Source organism: Theobroma cacao, chromosome 7 (genome assembly GCF_053813885.1).
Source record: "Theobroma cacao isolate CCN51 chromosome 7, ASM5381388v1, whole genome shotgun sequence".
Lineage (NCBI taxonomy): Eukaryota > Viridiplantae > Streptophyta > Magnoliopsida > Malvales > Malvaceae > Theobroma > Theobroma cacao.
Genome location: NC_142645.1, coordinates 2,081,457 through 2,108,754, shown reverse-complemented (window position 1 = coordinate 2,108,754; position 27,298 = coordinate 2,081,457). Strand labels below are relative to the sequence as shown.

The 27,298-nt window shown below is 33.3% G+C and overlaps 1 protein-coding gene across 1 annotated transcript; it reads left to right on the top strand.

Annotated features, from left to right (window-relative positions):
* Window positions 1–324: 324 nt before the first annotated feature.
* LOC108662703 (putative disease resistance protein At4g27220) lies at window positions 325–9,321 on the top strand. The gene is made up of 10 exons (XM_088808369.1): window positions 325–463; window positions 603–696; window positions 945–997; window positions 1,259–3,176; window positions 3,525–4,365; window positions 4,606–4,749; window positions 5,131–6,006; window positions 6,776–7,127; window positions 7,242–7,510; window positions 8,852–9,321. Exons 4-10 carry the CDS (start codon window positions 1,270–1,272, stop codon window positions 8,984–8,986), a joined length of 4,524 nt encoding a protein of 1,507 aa, XP_088664495.1. The 5' UTR covers window positions 325–463; window positions 603–696; window positions 945–997; window positions 1,259–1,269; the 3' UTR covers window positions 8,987–9,321.
* The last annotated feature ends 17,977 nt before the right edge of the window (window positions 9,322–27,298 follow it).

Here is a 27,298-nt window from a genome sequence, read left to right as displayed (position 1 = left end):
GAGATTAGGTGTTACAGGTATGATGTAAATCTATAAAAATTAATGTAAAAAATTATACAAGTGGAATAATTGTTATTAAAATATTAATATAAATATATAAAATTTAATATAATAAATTAATTAAATTAAAATAAATATAATATTTGTAAAAATTAAATATTTAAATTTATATCATCAAGTTAAAAGTATTTAACTATTTATAAATTTTAATTTATAAATGAATAATAATCAAGATAAAAATACTTATAATAAAAATTAACAATTGAAAAATCTTAACATAAATATATAAGAATTACTTTCTATGTTCAACTACTGTTTTTGTTATCAGACGCAGAATTATAATCTGCATGCATTCTAAAGAAGATAATCATAGCAGTGCAAAGTTTATTATTTCTACTTCAGTTTTCTTTGAACTCAATATAGAAAAGCTTGGCCTTGGCTCCTGAAACTTCATCTTTCATTGGTATATATGTGCATAATTTTCTTCCATGGCTTATTTTTGTCTTGATTTTTGCAATTGAGTATGCAGCTGCAAACTTTACCTGCAAAATTGGCACTGAATTATTTTCTATGTCCAAATTAACTCTTTTGATCTTATACAGTTACACTGCACCGGTGGCATTTGTGTGAAGCAGAGAGCTAGAAACTTTGTGTTTGTCTCTTACCCTTTCACATTCAAGTGGTGAGAATAGAGAGGTAAGTTTCAAGAAAGGATTTCAGAACCTTTTCCAGCATATTAATTTGCTTACATAAGCTCATCTCTTTGCTTTAAGGAAAGAAAAATTAATCCTCTTGGCTTAAGAGTTTCTACTTTCTATATTCTTAGCATCTGAGTTGCTCTGTTTTCTCTGCTTTTTCTGTTTTGCTCTGTTAGAAATAGAATTATCTATATGCATTAAAAAGAAGATAAGTGAAAGTCTAATATTTTTTTAATTCGGTGGCAGTGCAAAGCTCGTTTCTACTCCAGTTTTTTCTGCTCTGTCTATAGCTTTCCTTGGTATGTTAATGTTCATCTTTCTCTTCTGTGATTTATTTGTTTGGTGTTACATTTGACTATATATTTTCTATTTCCAAATTACAAAATTGTTTTGATCGTAGATTGAGAGATATTTGTATTGCTTTTTTTTTTTTGGCAAGCTGATCTCTTGGGTTTTAGAAAACAAGTTATTTTTTGGAAAAGTACTCTGTAAATATTTCTTAACTGTTTTTGTCTCTTTGTAAAACCTTCTTACTCATCGAAGTTGCTTTTCAATCTCAGATCACCAAAGAATGGCTGCTGAATTTGCTGCTGCTGCTGCTGCCAATACCGTAGGGAATCTGACAACAGAATACGCATCACCTTATCTCACTTACTTTTTCCGTTTTGGCAAAATTGCTGAAGATTTCAAGAAGCAGCGAAAAGCACTTCAATCAAAAAAAGGTCATGTGAGAGATGAAGTCGATGAGGCTTTAAGGCAAACTGAAGTAATAAAGAAGGACGTCGAGGAGTGGCTAACAAAGGCAGAGAAAGAATTGGGAGAAGCTGAAAGTTTGGAAGAAGAAATAGAGCGTAACAAGTGTTTCGATTGGTGTCCTAGTTGGGGCTGGCGATACTGTTTAAGTAAGAAAGTAGCGAAGAAGACACTTTATATCTCTCAACTTTTAGCAGAGACTTGTAATTTTCAACGAGTCGGCCAGCGTCCTCCTCTTCCAAGATTAGAGTTCATTCCATCTAATGATTTCATGCCTTCTGAATCCTCGAATTTTGCTTTCAAAGAGATCATGGAGGCTTTGAAAAAGGATGATGTGAACATGATTGGACTATATGGGATGGGAGGAGTCGGTAAAACCACTTTGGCGAGAGAGGTGGGAAGGCAAGCCGAACATCTCTTCGATCAAGTTGTGTTTGTAACTGTGTCCCAAACTCCAAACATCAACAATATTCAAGACCAAGTTGCAGACTTCCTAGATTTAAATTTTCAAAAGGTGACTAAAGAAGGAAGAGCAGCACAACTGTGGTTGAGAATAAAAGGCATGAAGAGCATCCTTATAATCCTTGATGATGTTTGGGAAGAACTTGAGTTAAAGGCGATAGGATTTCCTTTTGGTGATGATCACAAGGGTTGCAAAATTTTTCTAACCACGCGTCTTCAACAAGTTTGCACTCGAATGAATTGTCAAAAGGAAGTTCAGCTCAATATCTTATCCGAAAATGAAGCGTGGGCTTTATTCAAAGATAAAGCTGCTGTAGAAGATGACTCTCCCACCTTGGTTGTAGCCAAGGAGGTTGCTCGTGAATGCAACGGTTTGCCTCTTGCAATTGTAACTGTGGCAAAAGCTCTAAAAGGTAAAAATCTAAATGGGTGGATAGTAGCAAATCAACGACTCAAAGACTCAAGACATTCAGATAATCAAGATGTTTGTGGAGGTATCTATAGCCGCCTTGAGCTTAGTTATGATTATTTGGAGAATGACAATATCCGGTCATGTTTCTTGTTATGTTCCCTTTTTCCAGAAGATTATGTTATAAATATTGAGATGTTGATTATATGTGGAATTGGTCAAGGATTGTTCGGTAATGTTGACTTAATTGGAGTCTTAAGGAGGGAAATTCATGAAGCAGTAGCTACACTCCAACAGTCCAGTTTGTTACTGAAAACTTATCATGAAGAATCTGTAAAAATGCATGATGTGATTCGTGATTTTGCTCATTTGATAACATCGAGAGAGGAAAATAAATTCATGGTAAAAGATGGGTTGAAGAAATGGCCTATGGGTGAAAGCTTTGAATGTTGTACGGCAATCTCCTTATGGAACATTGAGATTAATCATCTTCCTAACAAAATAGAATTTTCGAAACTCAAGACTTTGTTTCTCAAAGGGAAGAATTCATTGAGAATTTCGTGTACATTTTTTGAAAGAATGACAACCCTCCGAGTTTTACTTCTCCAAGATGTTGTACTCACACTGGAAGCACTAAAATTCTTGACAAATCTTCGAACTCTGTGCTTTATAAATTGCAAGCTCGAGAACATCTCATCATTGAGGACTCTGGAAAACCTTGAGGTTTTTGCATTGCTTAAGACTAACATTCATGTGCTACCAGAAGAATTAGTGGAATTGTGTAGACTAAAATCACTATATTTTTCTTACTTTGGAGAGCAAGATAGCAATTTCCCCCCTAACTTGCTATCAAGGTAGTACTAAGATGTTATTGAAATTATTTATCTTATTGTTGAGTTAAGTATTATTTTATGTTATTGTTGAGTTAAGTATTATTTTATGTTATTCACTTCTCTTTTTTCCCTATTATTTACTTTATTAAGTATTTTGATTTTGACTATCACAAACACATATATATCTAGCATGAGCTTTTGGTCACTCTTATTATAAAACATTGCAACCTGTAGTACAAGGGTAGCTTTAAGAATGAAGATATAAAAAAAGTTAATGTTATCTTATTCATTTCATTACCTTGCTGTTTTTATCATTCGGTTGAAGGTGCTATTATTTCATTAATAACATTTTGTATTTGTTTGTAACAGGTTGGCCTCACTCCAAGAGCTACATGTGACAAGTGTAAATGATGTCAACTTATTGGAGCTGAATTTTTTGTTTGGTTTGACTGCATTAACACTTAAAGTTTCTTCTCATCAATGTTCTCAGGAAAACTTTGTGTTCCCTAAACTACAAAGCTACAATATAGCTGTAAATGCAGATATTGAAGATTTGGCGGGGCTGCGCTTGAGAACCTTGAGAATTAGGCATTTCTCATCCTCATTAAATGCATTTAAGGAGCTGTTTTGCAATGTGGAAAAGCTTACTCTGTCCAAAGTCACCATGGAACACAAAAATATTGTCCCAAATGTAGATCAGTGGGGACTAAAGGAATTATCTTCTCTTAAGCTCACATCATGCGATGATCTAGAATGCTTGATTGATACAACACGAGAACAAAGTCCAACCACTGCATTCTCTAATTTGGTGAACTTAAGAATTTATGCAGTGACTTCATTGAAAGAGTTGTGCCATGGTCAATCACCGATTAGCTTCTTAAAAAAGTTAGAAAAATTGACCATTACCTATTGTGAGCAATTGCATTCAGTGTTTCTTGGAAAGGAAGAAAGTCATACACGAACGTTCTCAAATTTAAAACGTTTGAAGTTGACGTCATTACCAGCATTGGAGAGTATATGGAAAGAGCCAACGCATCATGTAAGCCTACAAAGTTTGAAGAAAGTAATAATTCATCATTGTGATAAACTGAAATCTATCTTCTCACCTTACCTTGCTCAAAGTCTGTTGCATCTAGAACATGTCAAGATATCTAAATGCAAAAGTTTAGAGCACGTCTTTGCTTTTGACAAAGAAATGGCTGAGCCAGAGGTACCTCTTATCTCTCTATTTTTTCTTTAATAATGCTCATATATTATTTTTCTAATTACCTTTTATTTTATTGAATTATCAAATAAATAAATAATTACTATCTAATCTATCTAAATTGTTGGTGTTTAACATTTCCTTTTACATTTTGTTTTAAAACATATGCCTTCTCAATATTTAATTACAATGAATTCATATTTCGATATTTATTAATTAAAAATTATATATTTTTCTTTATGCCAGAAAAATCAAGTACAACCATTGTCAAATTTAACTTGTTTGGAGCTTAAGTCATTACCAGAATTAAGCTGCATATGGAGAGGACCCACCCATTTTCTTAATCTCCAGAGTCTTAAGACTATGAGAATTGAATCATGTTCTAAACTGGTAAATCTCTTTTCACCTACCCTTCCTCTAACTTTGGTACATCAATGGAAAAAATTAAATTAAATCGAGAAAAAAGGAAAAGGAAAGTGTACTTGTCTAAGATATGATTGATGAATTTGGAAAATAAACTATGTTTTGTGGTTTACACAAGTGCATTTCAGTACATTCACATCTACCAATAAGTATATTATACACCATCTATACTCCAAGCATTGGTTTGTTTTTCTACTTTAATAGGCTTTCAATGAAAAAATACAAAATTTTCTTTTGATTAATATCTTTAAATTTTATGCATAAAAAATAATTTCAATTTTGATTTAAGACATATTATTTACCATTCTAATTTTTCTAGTATCATCCATTTTGTTGTGAATTTATTAGGATGTTGGATTGCATGGAGTGCAAGAGTTCATATACAATGCCAAAAATCTTACCCTTAAAAGGGTAATGTATCAGAAAAATCTCATTCCAAATGAAGATCCAAAGGGGCTTAATGAATTAACTTTTCTTGCACTTAAAGATGGCAAGGAGCTGGAATGCTTGATTGATGCAACAAAAGGCCATGTCTCAACCAATGCCTTCTACAATTTGGTGGAATTAGTCATACAAGAAATGACTGGTTTGAAAATGTTGTGCAACGGTCGGTTTCCAAAGGGTTTTCTACAAAAACTAGAGAAGTTGACAGCAAGGAATTGCATGGAAATTGTCTCTTTATCTCCCACGCCTCAAAGCTTGAAGTTTGTAGAAATTAGTTACTGCAATAGATTGAAACATCTCTTCTCACCATCCCTTGCTCAAAGCTTGGTGCTGTTAGAAGAACTCACCATAGATCATTGTGATGGACTGCAACACATTATCACTGAGTTGGGCCGTGATGATGAGATAGAACCAAATGCCTTTTCTCCGTTCTTACCAAAATTGGAAACTCTAAGAATAAGTTGTTGTCCAAGACTGGAATATGTTTTTCAAATTCCTCTGGCTCAAGTTCTTCCACCATTAAAATCATTTTGGATTACCGATTCTCCTCAGTTACAACAAGTCTTCAGTGTGGCAAAGGAAAATAATGGAGTTGATCATGCCATTGTGCTCCCTTGCCTACAAGATTTAGGACTTGTAAACTTGATAAATATGAGATGCTTTTGCTCGGAAAACTTTCTCATCTCATTACCATCTTTGGAGAAGTTAGAAGTTTACAACTGTCCTAAATTAACAAATTTCACTATTCAAAAAGAAGTTAACGAGCAAATTCAACTAAAGGTATTTCTTTATACACTTTTCCTTCAATTATTGCTTTGAATATTTCCCTTGAGCAAAATCTTTTCAACACTCACAAACTAATCCAACTATATTTTAAAATTGCAGCACAAAAATTTTATACTATTTATTTTGAAAAACAAATTTTAATTTGTTTGTGGGAATCTTTGGGTTTTCCTTGTCCTTGTTTCTGACTTGAGGTTCATCATACATTTTCTTCACGATGCCAAATCTTGTTGGAGCTTCCTTTTTCTTCTTTGATTCTAGTTTCTCTTTTTTTCTTTGATTCGAATTTTCTCTTTCTTCGTCAATTTAAGTTTTCTTTTTCTTCTTGGCCATGAGTTCCTTTTTTTTTTTTTTTATTCAAAGTGTTTCTACTTTCTTCAATTCAAGTTGCAAACAAGAGAAACAGATTGAGAGAGCTAGGTAATATACATATAATTTAGGTAAATTACAAAAAAAATTACACTTTACCACTTTATGTATACTTTCCAACTCAACATGTTTAAAGAAAAAGTGACAAAGAAAAAAACACAAGAAAAGGAAACCCATAAATGGTTTTACGATGTCTTTGGATTTCACTTTCAAACCATTTCATGAAAATTTTGGATTTAAATTTTGAACATATGTGCTATTGTTGAAAATGTAAGGATTTTTTGTGATTTGGCATCTAAAAAATTATGAAGAATTATGAGTAACATTTGCTCATCTATTCCCAATCTAATAGAAAAGGAATGTATTTAGTGACATTTAGTGGTATGTGTATTTGCAGAAATTATCTCTCTCTAAGTTGGGAAATAGTTTTCAATTGCATATTTCAGCCAATTGCAATCAAGAATACATAACAATTGGGAGTCATGAAGAGCTATTTCAGGTTCATGGACGTATAAAGAAACTTCACTTGGAGGATTTATCTGCAGTGCAGATTATATGGAAGGATGTGGCTCAAGTTGTAGCTTTTGAATACCTTACAATTCTTAAGGTGATTGATTGCAAGAGGCTAAGATATATATTTTCACCTACAACTGCTCGAAGTTTATCACAATTGGAGTGGCTTTATATACAAAAATGTGATGAATTGGACCAAATCATTGCTGAGGATCAAGTTTGTTCATCATCAAATGGTGATCTCCAACCCATAAGCTTTCCTAATTTGACCAGAATTTCTGTTAAATATTGCAAAAAGTTGAAAAGTCTCTTTTCTCTTGGATCTGCTCGTTGTCTTCCAAAACTTGAAGACTTAAGAGTTGAAGGGAACTCTAAATTAAAGCAAGTATTTGAAGTATTTGGACTAGAAGATGAAGCAGAAGCGATGGCTAAAAAGGAGATAAAGTTTGATCAATTAAAATGGTTATCACTTGAAGAACTGCCAGGCCTCATTGACTTCTGCCCAAGGGGATATCACTTTGTATTATCGGCTTTGATTTATTTGAGAGTAAAAGGATGTCCCAAGATGACTACAGGTTTCTTCATAGATTCAAAGGAATATGTGCACGCCAAAACAGAGGTATACACCCTAAAAACTTTAATCCTAACTATTTTAAGGCATAATCTTCAAAGTCTTTACTTAAGTTACTTAAATCATATTATAATCTTCAAAGTTTGTACTTAAATTACTTAAATCATGTTATAATCTTCAAAGTTTTTACTTTAATTACTTAAATCATATTAGTTTAAGGCAATCAAAATGTTAGTTTAAAATGCTTATAGATTATAATATGCTCATTTGTTCCAGTATTCTGCAATAGAAAAAATGTTTTAGGTGTTCACACATCCAAAAGGATACCTCATTCAAAAAGAAAAAAAAGAAAAAACCCTTATCCCATTTTGTGAGTTTGCATGGATTAAAATCGAAGCTGCGCCGTCTTGGCTCCTGAAAATTCATCTATAGCTTTCCTTGGTATGTAAATGTTCGTCTTTTTCTATTGTGATTTATTTGTCTTGGTGTTACATTTGAGATGCATTGACATATGTATATATATATATATATTCTATTTTCATAAATGCATTTAAATTTGCTGAATCTGAATTACATTATGGTGTTACCACAACACTTCTCTTCAACCAAAGCATGTTTTCCATGCCTTTTAAGACATTGAAGATCATCTCCTCTAACTCCTCCTCTTTCAAAAATACCGTTCAATACCAGAGCATAAGGCCGAGTTGTGTCTTAAAATCCCACTGCAGGTTCCGTTCCTAATGTGGTTAACACTAGGTGCATCAGAAGCTTCCTTTTTGCTTCCTCCTTTAGAATGAATCCTGGCTTCCATAGTTGGCTATATTTAGAAGCCAGGCTCCATTTAAATTTTGGACTGCTCATCTAGCTTTATTAAAATATTCAAATATGATAAAGCGATACCTCTTACTGTATTTGCATCTATTTCTCCCTATAAATGTATTGACAACCTTTCCAAATTGATCAAAAATCCTTTAAAGCCATCTTCATGGACTCTTGCAGGAATATTATTCAGAAAAATTGAAAATACCTTCTTCATTCTCCTTATCCTCCCAACATAATCATTATTGATGATTAAGAGCTTTCATTATTCATTAGTGAATTATATACAAGCTTTTATTTGGTATGTGCAAAGGCAATTAGAGTCTTTAACAATATTATACTGCATAATCTTTCAAAGTCTTTACTTAAATTGCTTAAATGATCGAGTAGTATGCCGCAACCAAAAGGTTGATTTAGAATATCACTTTTAGTGAATGATTCCATCACCTTTAATGAAATTTTTGCCTAAAATACTTATAAATTATAATATGTCTATTCTTGCTTTTACCCTCATAACATGCAATATTAATACTTTTGTTTTACATTTCACTACTTAACTGTTTACAAAAGACATTACGACTAGTTAAGCAAGAGGCCACTGAAGGATCTGCATCTGCTCAAAATATAATCCACAACAAGACCATAGATTGGCGCGGGTGGCGGCCGCGTTGGGGTGATCAGCTACCACCTTACATGGAAGAATGATGAGGTGATTGTAGAGGAAGTTGCAAAGGCATGTTTAAACATAAATAAGGTGGTTGAGGCTGTCAACTAAACACAGGAAAAGCAAAGGCTGCTTTCCATTTTCATTTCTTTCACTTGTTTGCGTAATCCTAATCGAGTTTTGGATGGTTCACTTGTGCTAACCTTTATTATTACATAAAAAAAGCACAAAAAAAAAAAGGTAGTTGAAATTGTTGTACTTTTCATTGGTCAAGATGTTGGCTTCGTAGAGTTGTCAAGCGAAGGGATCACTTGCTTTTAATAATTTACCTAATCAATGTTATGTTGCTCTCTATATCTATAATAAGCCGAAGAACAAGCCTAAAATTCTTCTGTTTCTTGTCCTTATTTTTGTATTTTAAGTCTTTAGTCAATAAATTGTACAAATATGTTATGCAGCAATCAAGACAGGGAAATTAAACTTTAATTTTTTATTTTAAAGTGATTTATTGAAATATTGAGAGTTTCATTGTTACTCCAACCTATAAGATCTGGCCATGGTAGCATAGCCAGGCAACAATTTCACTAAAAGCATTTAAAATGAAGCAATTACTCATTGATAGAAGAAAATTTTATCAAGTAATGTTTACAATAAGAATTATATGAAGGGATTGGAGCAATTCTACATGCACTTTGAATTAGCAAATTCAATTTAATTTCCTTTTCTTACAATATCATACATTTGTTTTGATAATTATCCATATTACAAGACTATTTTTTAAGATTTTGTACCAATTTGATACTTTTATCTTTTGTCTTTTTTCTATTTATTTTGCCTTTTCCTTTCTATTCATTTTTTGTAAAAAAAAAAAGCAAAAATATTCTTCAAAAGGAACCTAATATTATTACAAATACATGCTATCTTCGTCCCATTTTGTTTATATTGGTTGGATTTTTTTTTGTCAAGCTAATGAACTCAATTTTGATCATTATTTTTTAAAAATATTATATAAAATTAAAAATTTTAAAATATGTTTTAAAAAGTTTAAAATTCAAAATTTATAAATCTTATTTTCAAAAATTTTATAACTTTTTGATGTTATTAAAAATAATGATAATGGTGAATGGCTAGATTCTCTTGAAGACTTGGACAAGGAAATCCTGGCTGTCTTTGCAAAATTATTTACAATGTCTAAACCATCTTTGATTGATGAGGTATTAATAGGGGTACAACCGAAAGTCACAGAGACCATGAATGAGAACCTGAATTTTGATATTTCTATTGAGGTGTTGAAGATAGCGCTATTTCAAATGCACCCCACAAAAGCACCAGGACCTGATGGACTCCCAGCAGTTTTTTTCCAAAAATATTGGCACAAGATAGGGAACTATATTCATAAATTGGTGGTTGATTTTGTACAAGGAAGATTTCTTGATCAGAATATCAATCACAAACATGTGGTTCTCATTCCAAAGGTTGGTAATCCAGAACAAGTTTGTCAGTTTCGACTTATTAGTCTTTGTAATGTCATTTACAAAATAGCTTCAAAAGTCCTCACTAATAGGTTAAACCCTATACTTCCACATATTATTTCGGCTAACCTAAGTGCCTTTATTCCTAGAAGACTAATCTCTGACAATGTCATAGTGGCTCAAGAAATTATTCATTTTCTTCATAACAAAAGGTAAGGTTTGGTTGAAGGTTTTGCTATGAAGCTGGATATGAACAAGGCATATGATAGGGTAGAATGGGAGTTTGTACATGTAATCATGAAGAAACTGGTTTTCAATGGAATGTTTATGGAAGCAATTCTGTGGTGTATCTTTTCTGTCACTTATTCGGTGCTTATTAATGGGGCCTTAAGGAAAACTATAGTGCCAACAGGAAGATTACGTCAAGGGGATCCACTATCTCTTTTCTTGTTTGTGATTATCACCGAAGTATTATCGGGAATGTTATCAATGGCTAAGGAGAGTAAGGGTATTTCGGGATTGAAGATTTGCATAAATGGGCCAAATGTTACACACTTATTTGTTGACGACGATAGTATGCTCTTCGAAAAAGCTCGGTAAGTGGAGAAGTTCAGGTCCTAAAAGATTTATTCAGAAGGTATGAAATTGCTTTTAGACAGAAGATAAATCTAAAAAAAATCATCTCTGTTGTTCAACAGCAATACAAAGGGTGAGGAGCAAGCAATGGTTTGTTAAATGTTAGGCATGACTAATGATCACCGGGGAGGCAAATACCTAGGGATGCCATTAATAGGTGGGTCTAAAAAACAGATTTTCTAATTTGTCAAGGAGAAGATTACAAGGAGGATATCTGTAGACACTATATTTTTCCCTATTGATATTTTTATTTTTATTTTTGTAATTTATTTCATTTATTTTGGATTATTAAGTCCAAATATGAAATTGGGCTCCCATCGCTGTTAATGAACTTGGGCTTCATTGGACTTAATAGGTTAAAGGTTTGGATCCATTAATAAAACAGGCCCAAGCAATGGATTTGAAATTAAACTGAATCAAACAGATTAAAAGGAATTTAAACCAGCAAAATCAAGATTAAAATTAAACAGAACCTAGAATATTCCAGAAGCCAAAAATAATGATGAAACAAAATAATAAGAAAAGAATGAAAAAAAAGGAAAGAAAAAAGAAAATAACAGCTTTTGACTCGGTGATTGCTAAATTTGGTGGGGTAGGAATGAGAAGGACCACAAGATCCATTGAAAAAATTGGCAACACGTGTTTGTCAAAACGTAGTGGAGGTATGGGATTCAGGAATATACGAGCTTTTAATCTAGCATTGTTAGCCAAGCTAAGTTGGTGCTTGCAAATGAAAGAAGACACACGGGCATTTTGGCATTTGGGATGCTAAAAGCAAGATACTTTCCTAATACTGATTTTGTGAGTGCATTAATGGGGACTAACCCAAGTTATATTTGGAGTAATCTTACGGAGTCTCAATCCTTAATCAAAAAAAGACATGATGTGGAGAGTGGGTAATGGAAGTAAAATCAGAGTGAAAGGTGATTGTTGGGTTCCATATGACGCTCCTAGACCTGTGCTGGTTTGTGAGGATTGTGTGTCAGGAAATATGATGGTTAGTGAGTTGATTGATCAAAATTATGTCAGGTGGAATGAAGAAAAAATTAGAAGTTGTTTTCCTAATTATGAAAGTCAGCTTATACTATCAATTCCTTTGAGTTTTCAAATCCCTCAAATTTGGTTTGATAGCAAAGATGGTGTATATATGGTAAAATCTGGTTATCGATTGCAAAGCTCCACTATGTTTAATATGGGTAGTGGCTCTTCAACTGGAAATCTGGTGACTCTCTGGAAGAAGCTATGGAGCTTTAAGGTTCCTAGGAAAATTATTTTATTTACATGGAAAGCTATTAAAGGAATTTTACCTATGGGGGCAGCTTTAATACAAAGGAAGCTTAATGTGGAACCATCATGTCCCTTTTGTGTGGAGGAAGTAGAAACAGATTTTCACTGCTTGTGCTATTGACAGTATGCAAGAGCGCTTGGCTTTATTCTAAGTGGGGATTTCAGGATATCAAAGACCATTTTGATTCGGCTGCTGAGTAGATAATTTGGCTTGTATTGAATGTTGAAATACTGGACGCAGAAGAAATAATTTGTGTATTATGGGCTTTATGAAAGGCTAGGACTTTGCTGGTTTTCAAAACGTAGAAATTGGATCCTATGGCTGTTGTGGGGATGGGGCAGACATTTGCAGGGAATTTCGAAGTGTCAACAAGTCGAGTGGTACTAATGAAGAAATGGTAACAGGAACTTGTGATCACTAGAGAAGAGCTGTAGGAAATAAATTAAACATTGATGCTACGATCTTTGTTAATAATGGAGTTAAAATGATGGGAGCAGGATTTGTCTTGCTTGATGCTTATGGTGAAATGATTTTGGTAGGTACAGCAAAGTTTAATTTTGGTGGTAAGGTTGAGGATAGAGTAACAGTCCCTGCTTTGGTCATTAATGATATTCTGTAGAGTTAGACAACGTGATAGTGGTGAAGCAGCTAAATGAGAAGAAATTTTTTGGTGCTCTAGGAAATATCTATCAAGATTGCGCTGATTATATGGAGAAGGTGAATTGTAGAAAGTTTCTCAAAGCCCAAGGAGACTGAACCGTGTTGCTTATTCATTGGCGGTTTAATGTTCATGAAATTTTGTTAAAAACTCACATTGTAATATGTGATTGATGATTAATTAAATGCACCATATTTTAAAAAAAAATAATGATCAGAATAGATTAAAAAAATAAGAACAAAGATAAGCAAAGGAAGGGGATGATAAAACAAATTGTCCTATCTAATAGATTAAGAAAAAATTTAACAGTGACATATCTTAAATCATCATAGTTAAAAGTCATAAAATTTATAACAAAATAAAATAAATAATAATTAATTTTTATACCATGAATATATATATTGTGCAGTGCCATGAAAATATATTAATAATTTCTAAATTTCGATTCTATTTAATTACTTATTTTTGTTTATTTTTCCTATGCTTATTGACACCAAATTTCTACAGTATATAAAAATTCTTTTTTAAAAACTGTTTTTATTAACAAAAGTGAATATGAATATGAAAGCCATCCAAATCCAAATTGGTCTATCTACCTCCCTTTCTTCGATTCTTCTTTTTTTATTTAAATAAAAGGCGTATTTCATTAATTATACATTGTTTATATAGGAAAGTTGAAGGTGTTATGTTCTATTCATATCCGTAAATAAAGTCATTTCCAGCCCAAGAAACAACACTCATCATTGCTTGGGCTTTTCTATTTTTCCAATGACAAGCATGGTCAAAAAGCTAGTTACGCTTTTAAGGACTTGGTGATGAATTTTGTTAATTATGCATTTCATCAGGTTCCTACAAGCTTTTCTTAATTATGAATTTTCTTACACAATCATATCTAGAATAATTTAATTTATTTAAAATTCAAGTTATTGATGTCTATGTAATTTAAACAGGGGCAATATACTATAACTATGCTTCAATAAAAAAGATTAAATAAATTGTTAACTGATGACAAGATTAAACAAGGAAGTCTTCATAATAATGGATCAATTTTCTTCTCAAATGGTAGGAGCACAAAAAAGAAAACAATAAAAATAAAAAGTTTTGAAGCTGAACTTGAACAATTGTGGTTGGCTGGAAAATTTTCTATGCATTTACATCCTCGCAAGTGCCATGCTTTTGCCATAACACCTCCTAGAAAGCCAATGATCTTTGGGGACCCATTATCACATGTTCTTTGGGGAGAAAGGGGATTCATTTTCTTTTACCCTCCCAATGAAATAATGAGACAGATACAGGGACTAGGAGGAGGCATGATTTTCTGATAAAGAACAAGGAATCAAATGCGGGGAAAAAAACATGATCTCTAAATGATGTTTCAAAAAGTATACATGTACCTTGACCTATAAAGTAGATTTTCAGAATAATGTAAGAATATTATTTTATATATTTTGAGTTTAGTTTCTAAACCACAAATTAAATTAAAATATTATCACATATTCTTTTATTTATCATAGTAATTTTTAAACCACGAAAGTTTCGAGAATCTCCCTCATAATTATATATGGTAAAGTATTGTTCCCTGAAAGCCATTAAACAGAGCAAGCAAGTGGGTGAGAATAAATGGATCTCGAGGGAAAAATGATTGCAAAATAACAAAAATTAAAGGACAATAATGAAAGGATCACATCTGTTATTCAAAAATTTCTATATTCAAGTGTTTTTGCTAGCCGAAGACAAGAATCAACTGTTGTTTCTTAATTCCCTCTGCTAGTGGGCTTCTGATTATTGTAGTGCAAACTTTATTTTTACTTGAGTTTTCTTTGATAATGTTGTTGAAATTACAGAATTATCCCTAAAGTGTTACTCAAGATTTTATCCAATCAATAGAATAAAGAAAGAAAAAAATCAAACACACCCACAAGAACATAAGTATTTACGTGTATTTATGTGGTTCGGTCTTTTGATGACCTACGTCTACGGGCACAGCAACAGGGAAAGATTCATTAAAAGAAAAATCAAGAGATTACAAGAACGATCTCAAACTCACAATTCTCATCTCACGTATACCCAAATCACTCTCTCTAAATCTAAGTGATTACTATTCTTTAACCCCATGGGATCCTTTTATAGGAGCCAAGTACAATAATCTTATCATAATACAATTAAGATATGTTATTCTAGTCTAACTAAATTTAAAGATTATCTCAAAGAAGGTATACTAGTTTCATTAGAATTAAACAATCTTAATCATACTACAATTCAAGACTGTCCTAACAATAATTGGGATTTGAAGCAGATTTGAAACAAACGTTTGTATAAAAAAGAGCTTAAAATTATTAAAAATACATAGATGATAAAAAAAATTGATCCATCTAACGGGATCAATAATTCAAAAGTTGGTTTTCACGCTTAATTCTATTAAGATAAAAGTCAAGAAGAATCCTAATTCCACATTGATATTTCTTCGTTAACTTTGAAGCAAAGATAGTGTATTAGGAAATGAATGACCAAAGTTTTCCCCATCGCAAGGAGAAAAACAATTGATGAAACTTTCTTAAACATTTTTTAGCTTAACTTTTCTCACTGCTGATCATTTTTTTTAATTGAAATTTCTCCTAGAGATGATGGATTTCTTTATCTATCTACTTTTTTTTTTAAAAAAAAAAGATCTATCTTTAATAATCACTATTTTTAGTAGCTAAAATTAATAATCTAATGATCAACACATATAACGTTTTTTCATAAATTAAGATTTTGGAGTGAGATATTATCAGTTGTTAAATAATTTTTTTAATAAAAAAAGAAGAAAAGAAAGAGTGAGGCCAATAATTCGATAAATCAAAAGATGTTTGTACTCATTGTTGTTTGAATAAAAGAAAATAACAATAAAAAAAAAGAGACTAAGAAGAAGACCAAGTCCTTGCTGCAACTTTTGTTGAATAAGAAACTAAAATAACAATGATTCCATGTCCATTAGCAAAAGATGTGGAATACTAGAGGCATTTGAGCACAAGGGTCTTCCACTTTCAACTAAAACCGAAGAACGTGAGAAGAAGAAGCAATTAAAAAGGAGCAATACCTCAGTAACCATTCGTTTTCTTATATTTCTAAGTTTCTTTAAACTCAGAGGGGAAAAGAGAAAAAATACTGAATAATAATTGAAAAAATAAAATAAAAAATAAAAAAATCAATAATTGAAAAGTACATCAATGATTCTAGGTCCCATTTACGTAACAGTACAAAGAGAAAATGAAAAGTGTGATCTTAATTTCCATTTTGATTAATGAAAAAGGGAAAAATGATCGCAAAATGACAAAAATATAGAAGAGAATGATAAAGGGCTCAGATCAATAATTCAAAAGCTTTGATAGCAATGATGTCTATGTCCCATTGGTAATCTTTATCTTCTTAATTATTGAGAAAATTAAAAAAAAAAATGTTAGACCCAAAATAGAAGTGGCAGGAAGAATTTTTCGTTAACTAAAATTTGTCCATCTCCGTAAAAGTGCTCATGATTCCATGTTCCACTAGTTAAAAGGGCACAAAAATCTATACGAAAGCTCCGGGAATCTCCCTCGTAATTATATATGGTAAAGTAGTTTTCCATGAAAGCAATTAAACAGAGCAAGCAAGTCGGTGAGAAATAAATGGATCTCAAGGGGAAAATGGTTGCAAAATGACAAAAATATAAAGGACAATAATAGAGGGATCACATCAATTATTCGAAATTTTCTCTCCTGTATTCAAGTGTTTTTGCTAGCAGAAGAAGAATTAACTGTTGCTTCTTAATTCCCTCTGCTAGTGGGCTTCGGATTATTGTAGCGCAAACTTGATTTCTATTTCAGTTTTCTTTGATAAAAATAGAAGCTTACCTGCAACTTTCGTTTTTCCTTGGTGTATACCTGCAGCATTTTCTTCTATTGCTCTTGGTTTTTGCATTTGAGCATACATCCGCAAACTTTACATGCAAAATTGACAAAAGGCTTGTAAAAGTAGGCCATTGCTCATTATTAGAAGAGAATTCATCAAGTAATGCTTAATTGCAAAAAAATCATAAATAAAGATAATCAAGTTTAGTGTTTACTCTTGATGATATTTACGAAATAATGATAGTAGTTTCTACTTACAAAGAGAATAAAGTGTTTTTCATATAAACTAACCAAATAGATAAAAAATAAATATTAAAAAGTAATTAAAAATGATAAAAAATAATTAATAATTTAAAAGTGTATCGATGATTCCAACGTCCATTTGCATAGAAGCACAATGAAAGAATTAAAAGTGTAAACTTAATTTCTTTTTCAGCTGCTCTTGAGAAGTTTTTCGATTGCTTCTGGGGGCCATCTTTTGTTGATTTTCACACTGAATTTGTCTTTTGTTACAGGGGTCTTTCATGTAATTAATTTTGTTTATTCTCTTAGTGGGTGCTTACTCGCTCTCTGCTCTGGTTCTTGTTCTGACAGGGATTGGCCTCCAAGGATAAAGGTAGTGGAGGCTGTGCGTACCACCATTTATGTAATTATGATTCCTGGGACTCCTTTGAGTTTGGGTTTTGGCTACAGTTTTTTGGGGACACCACCAGCTCTTGTATAGCAAGGGGTTAACGGTTAACCCCTGTTACTGGTTCTGAATTTAATTGCTTTTTTAATAATGACAAAATTTTGTTTAGTGGAAATTTATACTTTATTTATTGAAATAATTTAATTTTTTAAATTTTATGGAGAAGACATTATTATGTTTAGGATCACAAACATGAAGTCAATTTTACATTAATTAGAATTTCCTTTAACAAAGCATCTTCATTTTTTTTTCTTTAAGAGAGGATTAGTCAATAATACTTATTTAATGACAACACACTCTCAATAAATGGTGGCATTAATATTGTGTTTGATTTCACAATGAACTAAAAATATCAAGAAAGTTCCTAGAATCTCTCTTTTACTTTGGTAAATTCGGTTTCCGCATTAGACTCAATTCTCTCAAGGCAAGAGTTGAGCAATTTCTTAATTTCACATTAGCATTTGTTTGTTAACTTTGGAACAGAGATAATCAATTCGGCGACGACTAACCGAAACTATTTCTTCCTTCATTTACAGACAATTTTGCAGCGTGTGGACCCACTATCACATGTTCTTTAAGGAGAAAGGGGAATTCATTTTCTTTTACCCTCCTAATGAAATAATGAGATAGATACAGAGACCAGGTGCAGGCATGATTTTCTGATAAAGAACAAGGAATCAAATGTGGGGACATAAAAACACGATCTGTAATGATACCTTGACCTATAGAGTGCATTTTCAGAATAATTTTGAGAATATTATTTTATACATTTTCAGTTTAGTTTCTAAACCACAAACTAGTTAAAATATTGTCCCATATTCTTTTATTTATCATATTAATTTCTAAACCACGAAAATTTCGAGAATCTCCCTCGTAATTATATATGATAAAGTATTTTTCCATGAAAGTCATTAAACAGAGCAAGCAAGTAGGTGAGAATAAATGGATCTCAATGGAAAAAATATTCCAAAATAACAAAAATTAACGGACAATAATAGAAGAATTACATCAATTATTTATATTAACTTAAGACCTTGAAGCTCTAATACCAATTTATTGTGAAAATTACGAAATTATCTCTAAAGAGTTGCTCTAGATCTTACTCAATCAATTGAATAAAAAAAGAAAAAAATCGAGCACATTCACAAGAACACAAAAATTTACGTGGTTCAGTCTTTAGATGACTTAAGTCAACGGGTACAGTAATGGAGAAAGATTTACTAAGAGAAAAATCAAAAGATTACAAAAACAGTTTCAAACTCAAAACTCTTATCTCACGTACACCCAAATCACTATCTCTAAATCTAAATGATTAGATTTCTTTAACCCCATAAAATCCTTTTATAGGGGTCAAGTAAAATAATCTTATCCTAATATAATTAATATATGTTATTATAGTCTAACTAAATTTAAAGACTATCTCAAAGAAGGTATATTAGTTTAATTAAAATTAAACAATTCTAATCATAATATAATTCAAGACTATCCTAACAGTAATCTGGATTTGAAGTAGATTTGAAATAAACGTATGTGTAAAAAGGAGCTTAAAATTATTAAAAATACATAGATGATAAAACAAATTGATCCATCTAACGGGATCAATAATTCAAAAGTTGGTTTTCAAGTTAGACTTAATTCTATTAAGATAAGAATTAAGAAGAATCCTAATTCCACATTGATATTTCTTTGTTAACTTGGAAGCACAGATAGTCAATTAGGAAATGAATGACCAAAGTTTTCCCCATCGCAGGGAGAAAAACAATTGATGAAACTTTCTTAAACATTTTTTAGCTTAACTTTCCTCACTGCTGATCATTTTTTTTTAATTGAAATTTCTCCTAGAGATGATGAATTTCTTTATCTATCTACTTTTTTTTTAAAGATCTATCTATCTTTAATAATCACCTTTTTTAGTAGCTAAAATTAATAATCTAATGATCAACACATATAACGAGTTTTCATAAGTTAAGATTTTGGAGTGAGATATTATTAGCTGTTAAATAATTTTTTAATAAAAAAAGAAAAGAAAAAGTGAGGTCAATAATTCAATAAATCAAAAGATGTTTGAACCCATTGTTGTTTAAATAAAAGAAAATAACAATAAAAAAAAAGAGACTAAGAAGAAAACCAAGTCCATGCTGCAACTTTTGTTGAATAAGAAACTAAAATAACAATGATTCCATGTCCATTATCAAAAGATGTGGAATACCAGAGGCATTTGAGGCCAAGGGTCTTCCACTTTCAGCTAAAACCCAAGAACGTGAGAAGAAGAAGAAATTAAAAAGGAGCAATACCTCAGTAAACATTCGTTTTCTTATATTTTAAGTTGTTTTAAACTCAGAGGGGAAAAGAAAAAAATATTGAATAATAATTAAAAATTATTCATCAATGATTCTAGGTCTTATTTACGTAACAGTACAAAGAAAAAAATGAAAAGTGTGATCTTGATTTCCATTTTGAAATGATTGCAAAATGTCAAAAATATGAAAGAGAACAATAAAGGGATCAGGTCAAAATTCAAAAGCTTTGATAGCAATGATGTCTATGTCCCATTGGTAATCTTTGTCTTGTTAATTATTGAGAAATTAAAAAAAAATGTTGGAAGCAAAATAGAAGGGGTGAGCAAAAAGAAGACGGCAAATGACAGTGAAAAAGCATATCACCAAGAAAATACTGATAAAGAGAAAGAGACGAATCCTGATAGATTTTTCTTCTCAAATACGTGAGACCAAAAAGAAAAAGTGAATTGAAGGTGTGAACTTGCTTTTGAAATCATGGCAAATTTGGTTTAGAGAAAACTATGCTTCATTAGCATAACTCAATGCAAAGTCAATATAGAAGTTGTGAAGTCATCAATAGTGAGTAAGTAATTATTAAAGGGGGAAGTGGAATAATAAGATGATGAAATCCACCTTCTTAATGAGTAAATAAAAACTGTTTGAAGCAAAGTAAAAGGCTCAGCAAAAATAAGGCAAGAATGACAGAGAAAAAGCTTATCACCAAGTAATGAATGAGTTTAAAAAACAAAAAAAAAGGATGTTCTGGGAAAAAAAGGCTCTTTCATAAATTATACAAATTCATACACAAGTATATTTAGACTAATTTAATTTGTTTAAAATTTAAGTTACTGATGTTTATGTAATTTAAACAGAGGCAATATACTATAAACATGCTTTAGTCAAAGAGTTTAAACAAGCAAGTCTTCATAACAGTGTATCAGTTTTCTTCTCAAACTGATACAACAAACGCTCATGATTCCATGTCCCACTAGTAAAAAGAGATAAATATCTATACGAAAGCTCCGGAAATCTCCCTTCCCTTGTACTGTATATGGTAAAGTATTTTTCCATGAAAGCCATTAAGCAAGTAGGTGAGAAATAAATGGATCTTAAGGAAAAAATGATTGTAAAATGACAAAAATAGAAGGGGAATTTTTTTTTAGCCTTTAAAAATAACGTTTTTTGTAAATAACCATCGGGATAAATTTAACTATTTTTAGCCACCAGAATAGATTTTGAGACAAAAAAGCCCTTAATGTGCCATCTTCTTTAGTGTGCGCTCTCAAACAGGCAAAAAATGGAAAAAAAAATAAATATGCAAAGAATTTTGCGAACATCTAATTTTGTACAAAACATCCTTTTTTTTTGCGAAGGTTGTACAAAACAAAATAATATTGCATGAGATAGTTTTTTAGAGATTTGGGTCATGGCATTCAGATAATAGGAAAATAGTGATATTAAACCAAACGAAGACTCGGTCATGATGAATGGAAAGCTTGGCTAATGATGTGAAACTAGAAATCCTTAATACGGTGGTGAATTGAAAGGAGAAAGATGTGAATCCAAAGCAAGAAATGGTCATGTTATAGCAGGCCATATGTGAGACAGTTGTGGCAGGGCAGGATTTAGAGTGCGTGAAACGTCATGTTGGGAATGTGTGACACGACTGTGACACGTCAGCGTTTAGAGTTGGTGAGACGCTATGGAGGGAATCTGTGACACGTCAGAGTTAAGAGTTGGTGACACGCCATGGTGGGAATCTATAACACGCCAACGTTCAGAGTTGGTGAGACGCCATAGAGGGAATCTGTGACACGCTAGAGTTCAGAGTTGGTGACAGGACATGGAGGGAACCTATGACACGCCAGTGTTCAAAGTTGGTGAGACGCCATGGAGTGAATCTGTGACATGCCAAAGTTCAGAGTTGGTGACACGTCATGGAGGGAAGTTGTGACAAGTCAGAGTTCAGAGTTGGTGGCACACCATGTTTAGAGTGTGTGACATGGCATTGCTTGTTAAGCTGACACGGCATGGTTTAGAGTGTGTGACACGGCATTGCTTGAAAAGCTGACACGCCATGGTTTAAAGTGTGTGACACGGTATTGCTTGAATAGCTGACACGTCATGGTTTGAAATAGAGAAAGGAAGAAAAAAGCAGAGAGTTAACGTGGTAATCGTTTGAACTTCCACTCAATTAATTCCCTTTAGTGAAATAAAAAAAATAACTCATTTTAAACAGTTATTTTCGGAATTCCTAATATCTGTGTGATTCATTTCTCATTCTCGCCGGTATCGGAGTGTTCAAGAAGGTACTTTGCAAGCATAACGACAGTACAGCACCAGCAACAATGTCGGCTATTGTAGACACCTGTTTCAAAAAATAAAAATAAATAATAATAAAATATAATAAAAAAATAAAAAATAAAAAAAATAAAAATAAGAAATAAATTTTAAAAAATGATAATAAAAAATGGATGAACAGGAAGGGACTGAGCGTGTGCTCAGCCCCTTCCTTAGTCCATCATTACAGGGTATGAAGGCCCCTGAAAGGCAACCAGGTTTGAAAAGGAGCGGTCACCTCCTTAGGATGCCCTACCTGCCTAATGGATCCTGAATAACCCTCCACCAAAACGGTTGTCTTGTAGTAGTCAGCGCAGAATGCAATGGTTTCACGATTGTATTGACTGTAAAATACAATAAACTCAATCTTCAAGCACAATGTAAATGTTATGTCAATTACGATTGAAATAAGAAAGAAAGATATTCTGACTTTATTGCTGCAATGGCATGGCTGCATGGCAGCAAATCTATTTGGAACTCACAACATGAACACGTTTTCCTAGACAAGTTTACAAGTCCGTCCATCTTCCCATCTTTAACTTCGAACTCCGCTCGATTGATAGGCTTAACTACAAAGCGATGTGCATAATTGAACCGTTTGCTCAACTACCTGACAACCCAAGGGCTGAGGGGTGTTGTCACCTTGACGGCCTCTTCGTACCGGTCATGGAACCAACGCTGGAACATGTCTCTGATGAACTCGATCAAAACAGTGATCGGCATTTGTCTTGCATGCTTCAAGCATGAGTTAACATATTTTGCAATGTTGGATGTCATCATTTGGTATCGCCTTGTCGGTGAACATGCACGTGCCTATCTCTCATGCCCTATTCTCATAAGGTCAGCATGGGCTCCCGGGTGAATCTGCTATAGCTGGTTTATATGTCTGTTGAAATCAGCCACCTTATAGCAATCTCGAGCAAGGGTGAAAGCATACAAACATCGTCACGCTTGAACTTATTTTCAAAGTTTTTTTTCAAGTGGTAACCGCATAGACCATGGTGCGCTTCTAGGTATGCATTTTGGATTGCTTTCTTAATGCCGAGATGCTGATCAGAAATGACATAGTGTTTTCAGGACAACCAATCGTATCACGCAGCTTACTAAGAAACCACGTCCACGAGTCTTCGTCCTCAACATGGCCGATGCCAAACGCAACTGGATATACACACTCATTCGCATCTTTGCATACAGCAACAAACAGAACACCCTTGAATTTGCCTTTGAGATGTGTCACATCAATTGCAATCGTAAGACGCATTACATCCCTAAACCCCTGAATACAAGCCCTGTATGACCAGAAACAATATTTGAATCTTTCTGCCTCATCAGTAACCGCTGCAGTCACTGTGCCAGGATTTTCTTGTTCCAACATATAAAATACGAGGGTAGTGGTTGAAATGACTCCTCTAGTGGACCGAAAACAAGCTTCTCCGCATACTCCTTCACTTGCCAAGCTTTAACATACAAGCATTCCAATCCCCACTGAACCCACATCTCACAAATTATGTCCTTAGGTCTCAATGCTACTCCATTAGCCTGAAGCTTGTGTGACATAAGTTCACCAATCATCTTCGCACTCGTAATTGGAAACCGCCCTTGCAAACCATCAACGGTACAGGTGTGTACATTATGGAATGTCCGAACTTGCCAATATTCTCCTCTATTAGGTAACTTCGTTGTACACACTGAACTTGCATGCCTTGTCCTTGCAACCAACCTCATAACAAGCTTTACATGACCTTTTTACTCTTATCGCAAACTTCTCTTTTGCAATTAACATGTTCAAAGCTCGTTTTAACTCGGCCTTCGACGAAAACATTCTTCTTTTGTATAAGCAATCTTTGGCACATGTTGACTCCTCGTGGTAATTGTTTGGAAAGAGAACCTTTCTGCACCTGCAATTACCTACATACGAAATATCCCTGCATTTTCCCTTTCCTTATCACTGTCAACGACTAATGTATTAAGGGAACGAATCTCGTTCTCACCAGCGATGGAGTTATTGTATATGGGGTAATCACACTGAATATCTCCTACATCAACACCTCCAACAAGTTCCATTTCGCCTTCAACATTATTCCAAATTGGAATGTCACTGTCATAAAGGCAGTCATCGTCTGAACTATCATCTTGCAATTGTTCAAGCCCATCATCTAAAGTGTCATCCAATCTTTTTTCACCGGCAGCGAACAAATCCTCATTTCCCTCATCAAATGCAGTATTATCCTCCAGCGTCTTAGTGTCACCCTTCAACCTCACATTGTTGTCCTCAAGTGTCGTATTCTCATTTGACAATGGCATTACACACTCTACAGTTTCACCCGGTCGTTGCATTTGTTCAAGAAAAGCAAGAAATTGGTTTAATGCACATCCTGATCGGAATTGTGCAGCCAACTATTCTGTGAATGTCGTTTGTTTACTAAGTTGCACAAACTTTTGTGCATACCTCAATTGCCATTGTTGTGGGTTACAGACCGAATGCTGTGGTATATGTGAATCATTGTAAATCTCATTTTGATTGAGTTAATTATCATGTTGTCTAACTTCTTCATGTGACATAACATTTGGTTGGCGTTTCTTAATACTGACATACATAGTCGGAACATTCCTCTGCTCTAGCAGAATTAATGCAACATCTTCATCGTCCTTGATAATTGGCCATGATAGCTCTCCGGGTGTACTGATCAATGCATGTAACTCAATCTCATCAATTTCTGAGTTTACCCCAACAACATCTTCAACCAACTTCATCAAGCCCGCAAACGACAAATCACTCATAACCCCCCACATTCGTGACTCACCACCCTTGTAAATGCCATCCACCTACTGACCACCATGTCTTATCACAAGTCACACAATTGGAACCCCACTGAAAATTTGAAAAAAAAAAATTATTGACAATAATTTTACACAATACATGTCGTGATAAAAAATTTGTCAGTCATGTTGTTACACGCCATGCATATCAAGTCAAATGTCGTAACACGCCATGCATCACTGTCGTGACACGCTAATCACTGTAATTACTGACTCGTTACACCAACAGCCGTGACACTCTAAAAACTCAAAAAACCAATTTACCCACGACACGCCAGGAACAGCCGTGACACGCCCAAAACCCAAAAAACCAGTTAACCCACGACACGCCAAGAACAGCTATGACACGCCCCAAACCCATAAATCCAGTTAACCCACTACATGCCAAGAATAGCCGTGACGTGCCCAAAACCCAAAAAACCAGTTAACCCACGACACGTCAGGAACATACTTGACACGCCAAAAACCCATAAATCCAGTTAACCCACGACACGCCAGGAACAGCTGTGACACTCCCAAAACCCAAAAAACTAGTTAACCCATGACACGCTAGGAACAGCCTTGACACGCTAAAATAACGCTAACACATGTTATAGATGCATGGCGCGTAACTCTGGGCAATGTTTCTAATCCATCTTCTAATTTGCACCAAATGTTTCAAAAATTTAAGTGTGTTGCAAAAATAAACCTAATAACAAGTACCTTGATGTAATCTCTGCTATAGAGTCTGTTAATCTACGACAATGTGGCTAGATGCTGAGAGATAGACCACAACCCAATGATGATGGTGCTCAATAGAGAGTTGACAGAGCTAATATAGTTCAGAGATTTGAGAGAGCTGAGGACGATGGTGCTCAACAAAGACTTGCCAGAGTTGAGAGAGAAAGATGACCGACCTCAAACAGCTGAGCGCATTTATTTATATATTTTTTATTTTCTCTCTAGTGGGAGTCAGATAGAGGTAGATAGCTCAAACAGCTGAGCATTTATTTGAAACGATGTTTTTAAGGGCATTTTCGTCTACTTATGCATATTTTTGGCTAGAAATAGATAACTTTATATGAGCGGTTATTTCTGAAATCACCTTATCACGAGGTTCTTTTCTCACAATTTTCTCAAAATAGAATGAACAACAATATAGGGATCACATCATCTTTTCGAAATTTTCTCTCATGTATTCAACTGTTCTTGCTAGCCGAAGAAGACTTAACTGTTGCTTCTTAATTCCCTCTGCTAGTGGGCTTCTGATTATTGTAGCGCAAACTTGATTTCTATTTCAGTTTTCTTTGATAAAAATAGAAGCTTAGCCTTGGCTTCTCAAACTCCATCTTTCCTTGGTATATGTGTGCATCATTTTCTTCTATGGCTCTTGGTTTTTGCATTTGAGTATGCATCTGCAAACTTTACATGCAATATTGGCATTAAATTTTTTTCCACGTCCAACTTAAATGATTTAGGCAGGCAACAACTTAAAAGTAGGTCATTACTCATTATTAGAGGAGAATTCACCAAGTAATGCTTAATTACAAAAGAATCATAAATAAAGAGAGTCAAATATTTACTCTTAACGACATTTACAAAATAATAATAATAATTTTTGCTTATAAAGAGAGTCAATTGTTTTCCATGTAAATCAACTAAATAGGTCAAAAATAAATACTGAAAAGTAATGGAAATATGACAAAAAAAAGCATTAATAATTCAAAAGTGAATCAATGATTCCACCGCCCATTTGCATATATAGGAGCACAAGGAAAAAGTTAAAAGTGCGAACTTAATTTCTTTAGCGGCTGCTCTTGACAATTTTTTTGACTGCTTCTGGGGGCCATCGTTTGTTGATTGTTCACACTGCATTGTCTTTTGTTACAGGGGTCCTTCATGTAATCAATTTTGTTTATTCTCTTGGTGGGTGCTTACTCGCGCTCTGCTCTGGTTGTTGTTCTCACAGGGATTGGCCTCCAAGGATAAAGGTGGTGGATATTGTACTTAAAATTTTGTTTAGTGGAAATTTATATTTTATTTATTAAAATAATTTAATGTTTTAAATTTTATAGAGAAGATATTATTATGTTTAGGATCACAAATATGAAATCAATTTTACATTAATTAAAATTTTCTTTAGCAGAGCATCTTCATCCTTTTTTTATTCCTTGAGAGAGAATTAGTTAATAATACTTCTTTAATGACAATACACTCCCCATAACTGGTGGCATTGATATTGTGTTTGATTCCACAATGAATCAAAAATATCAAGAAAGTTCCAAGAATCTTCCTTTTGATTTCCACGTTAGACTCAATTC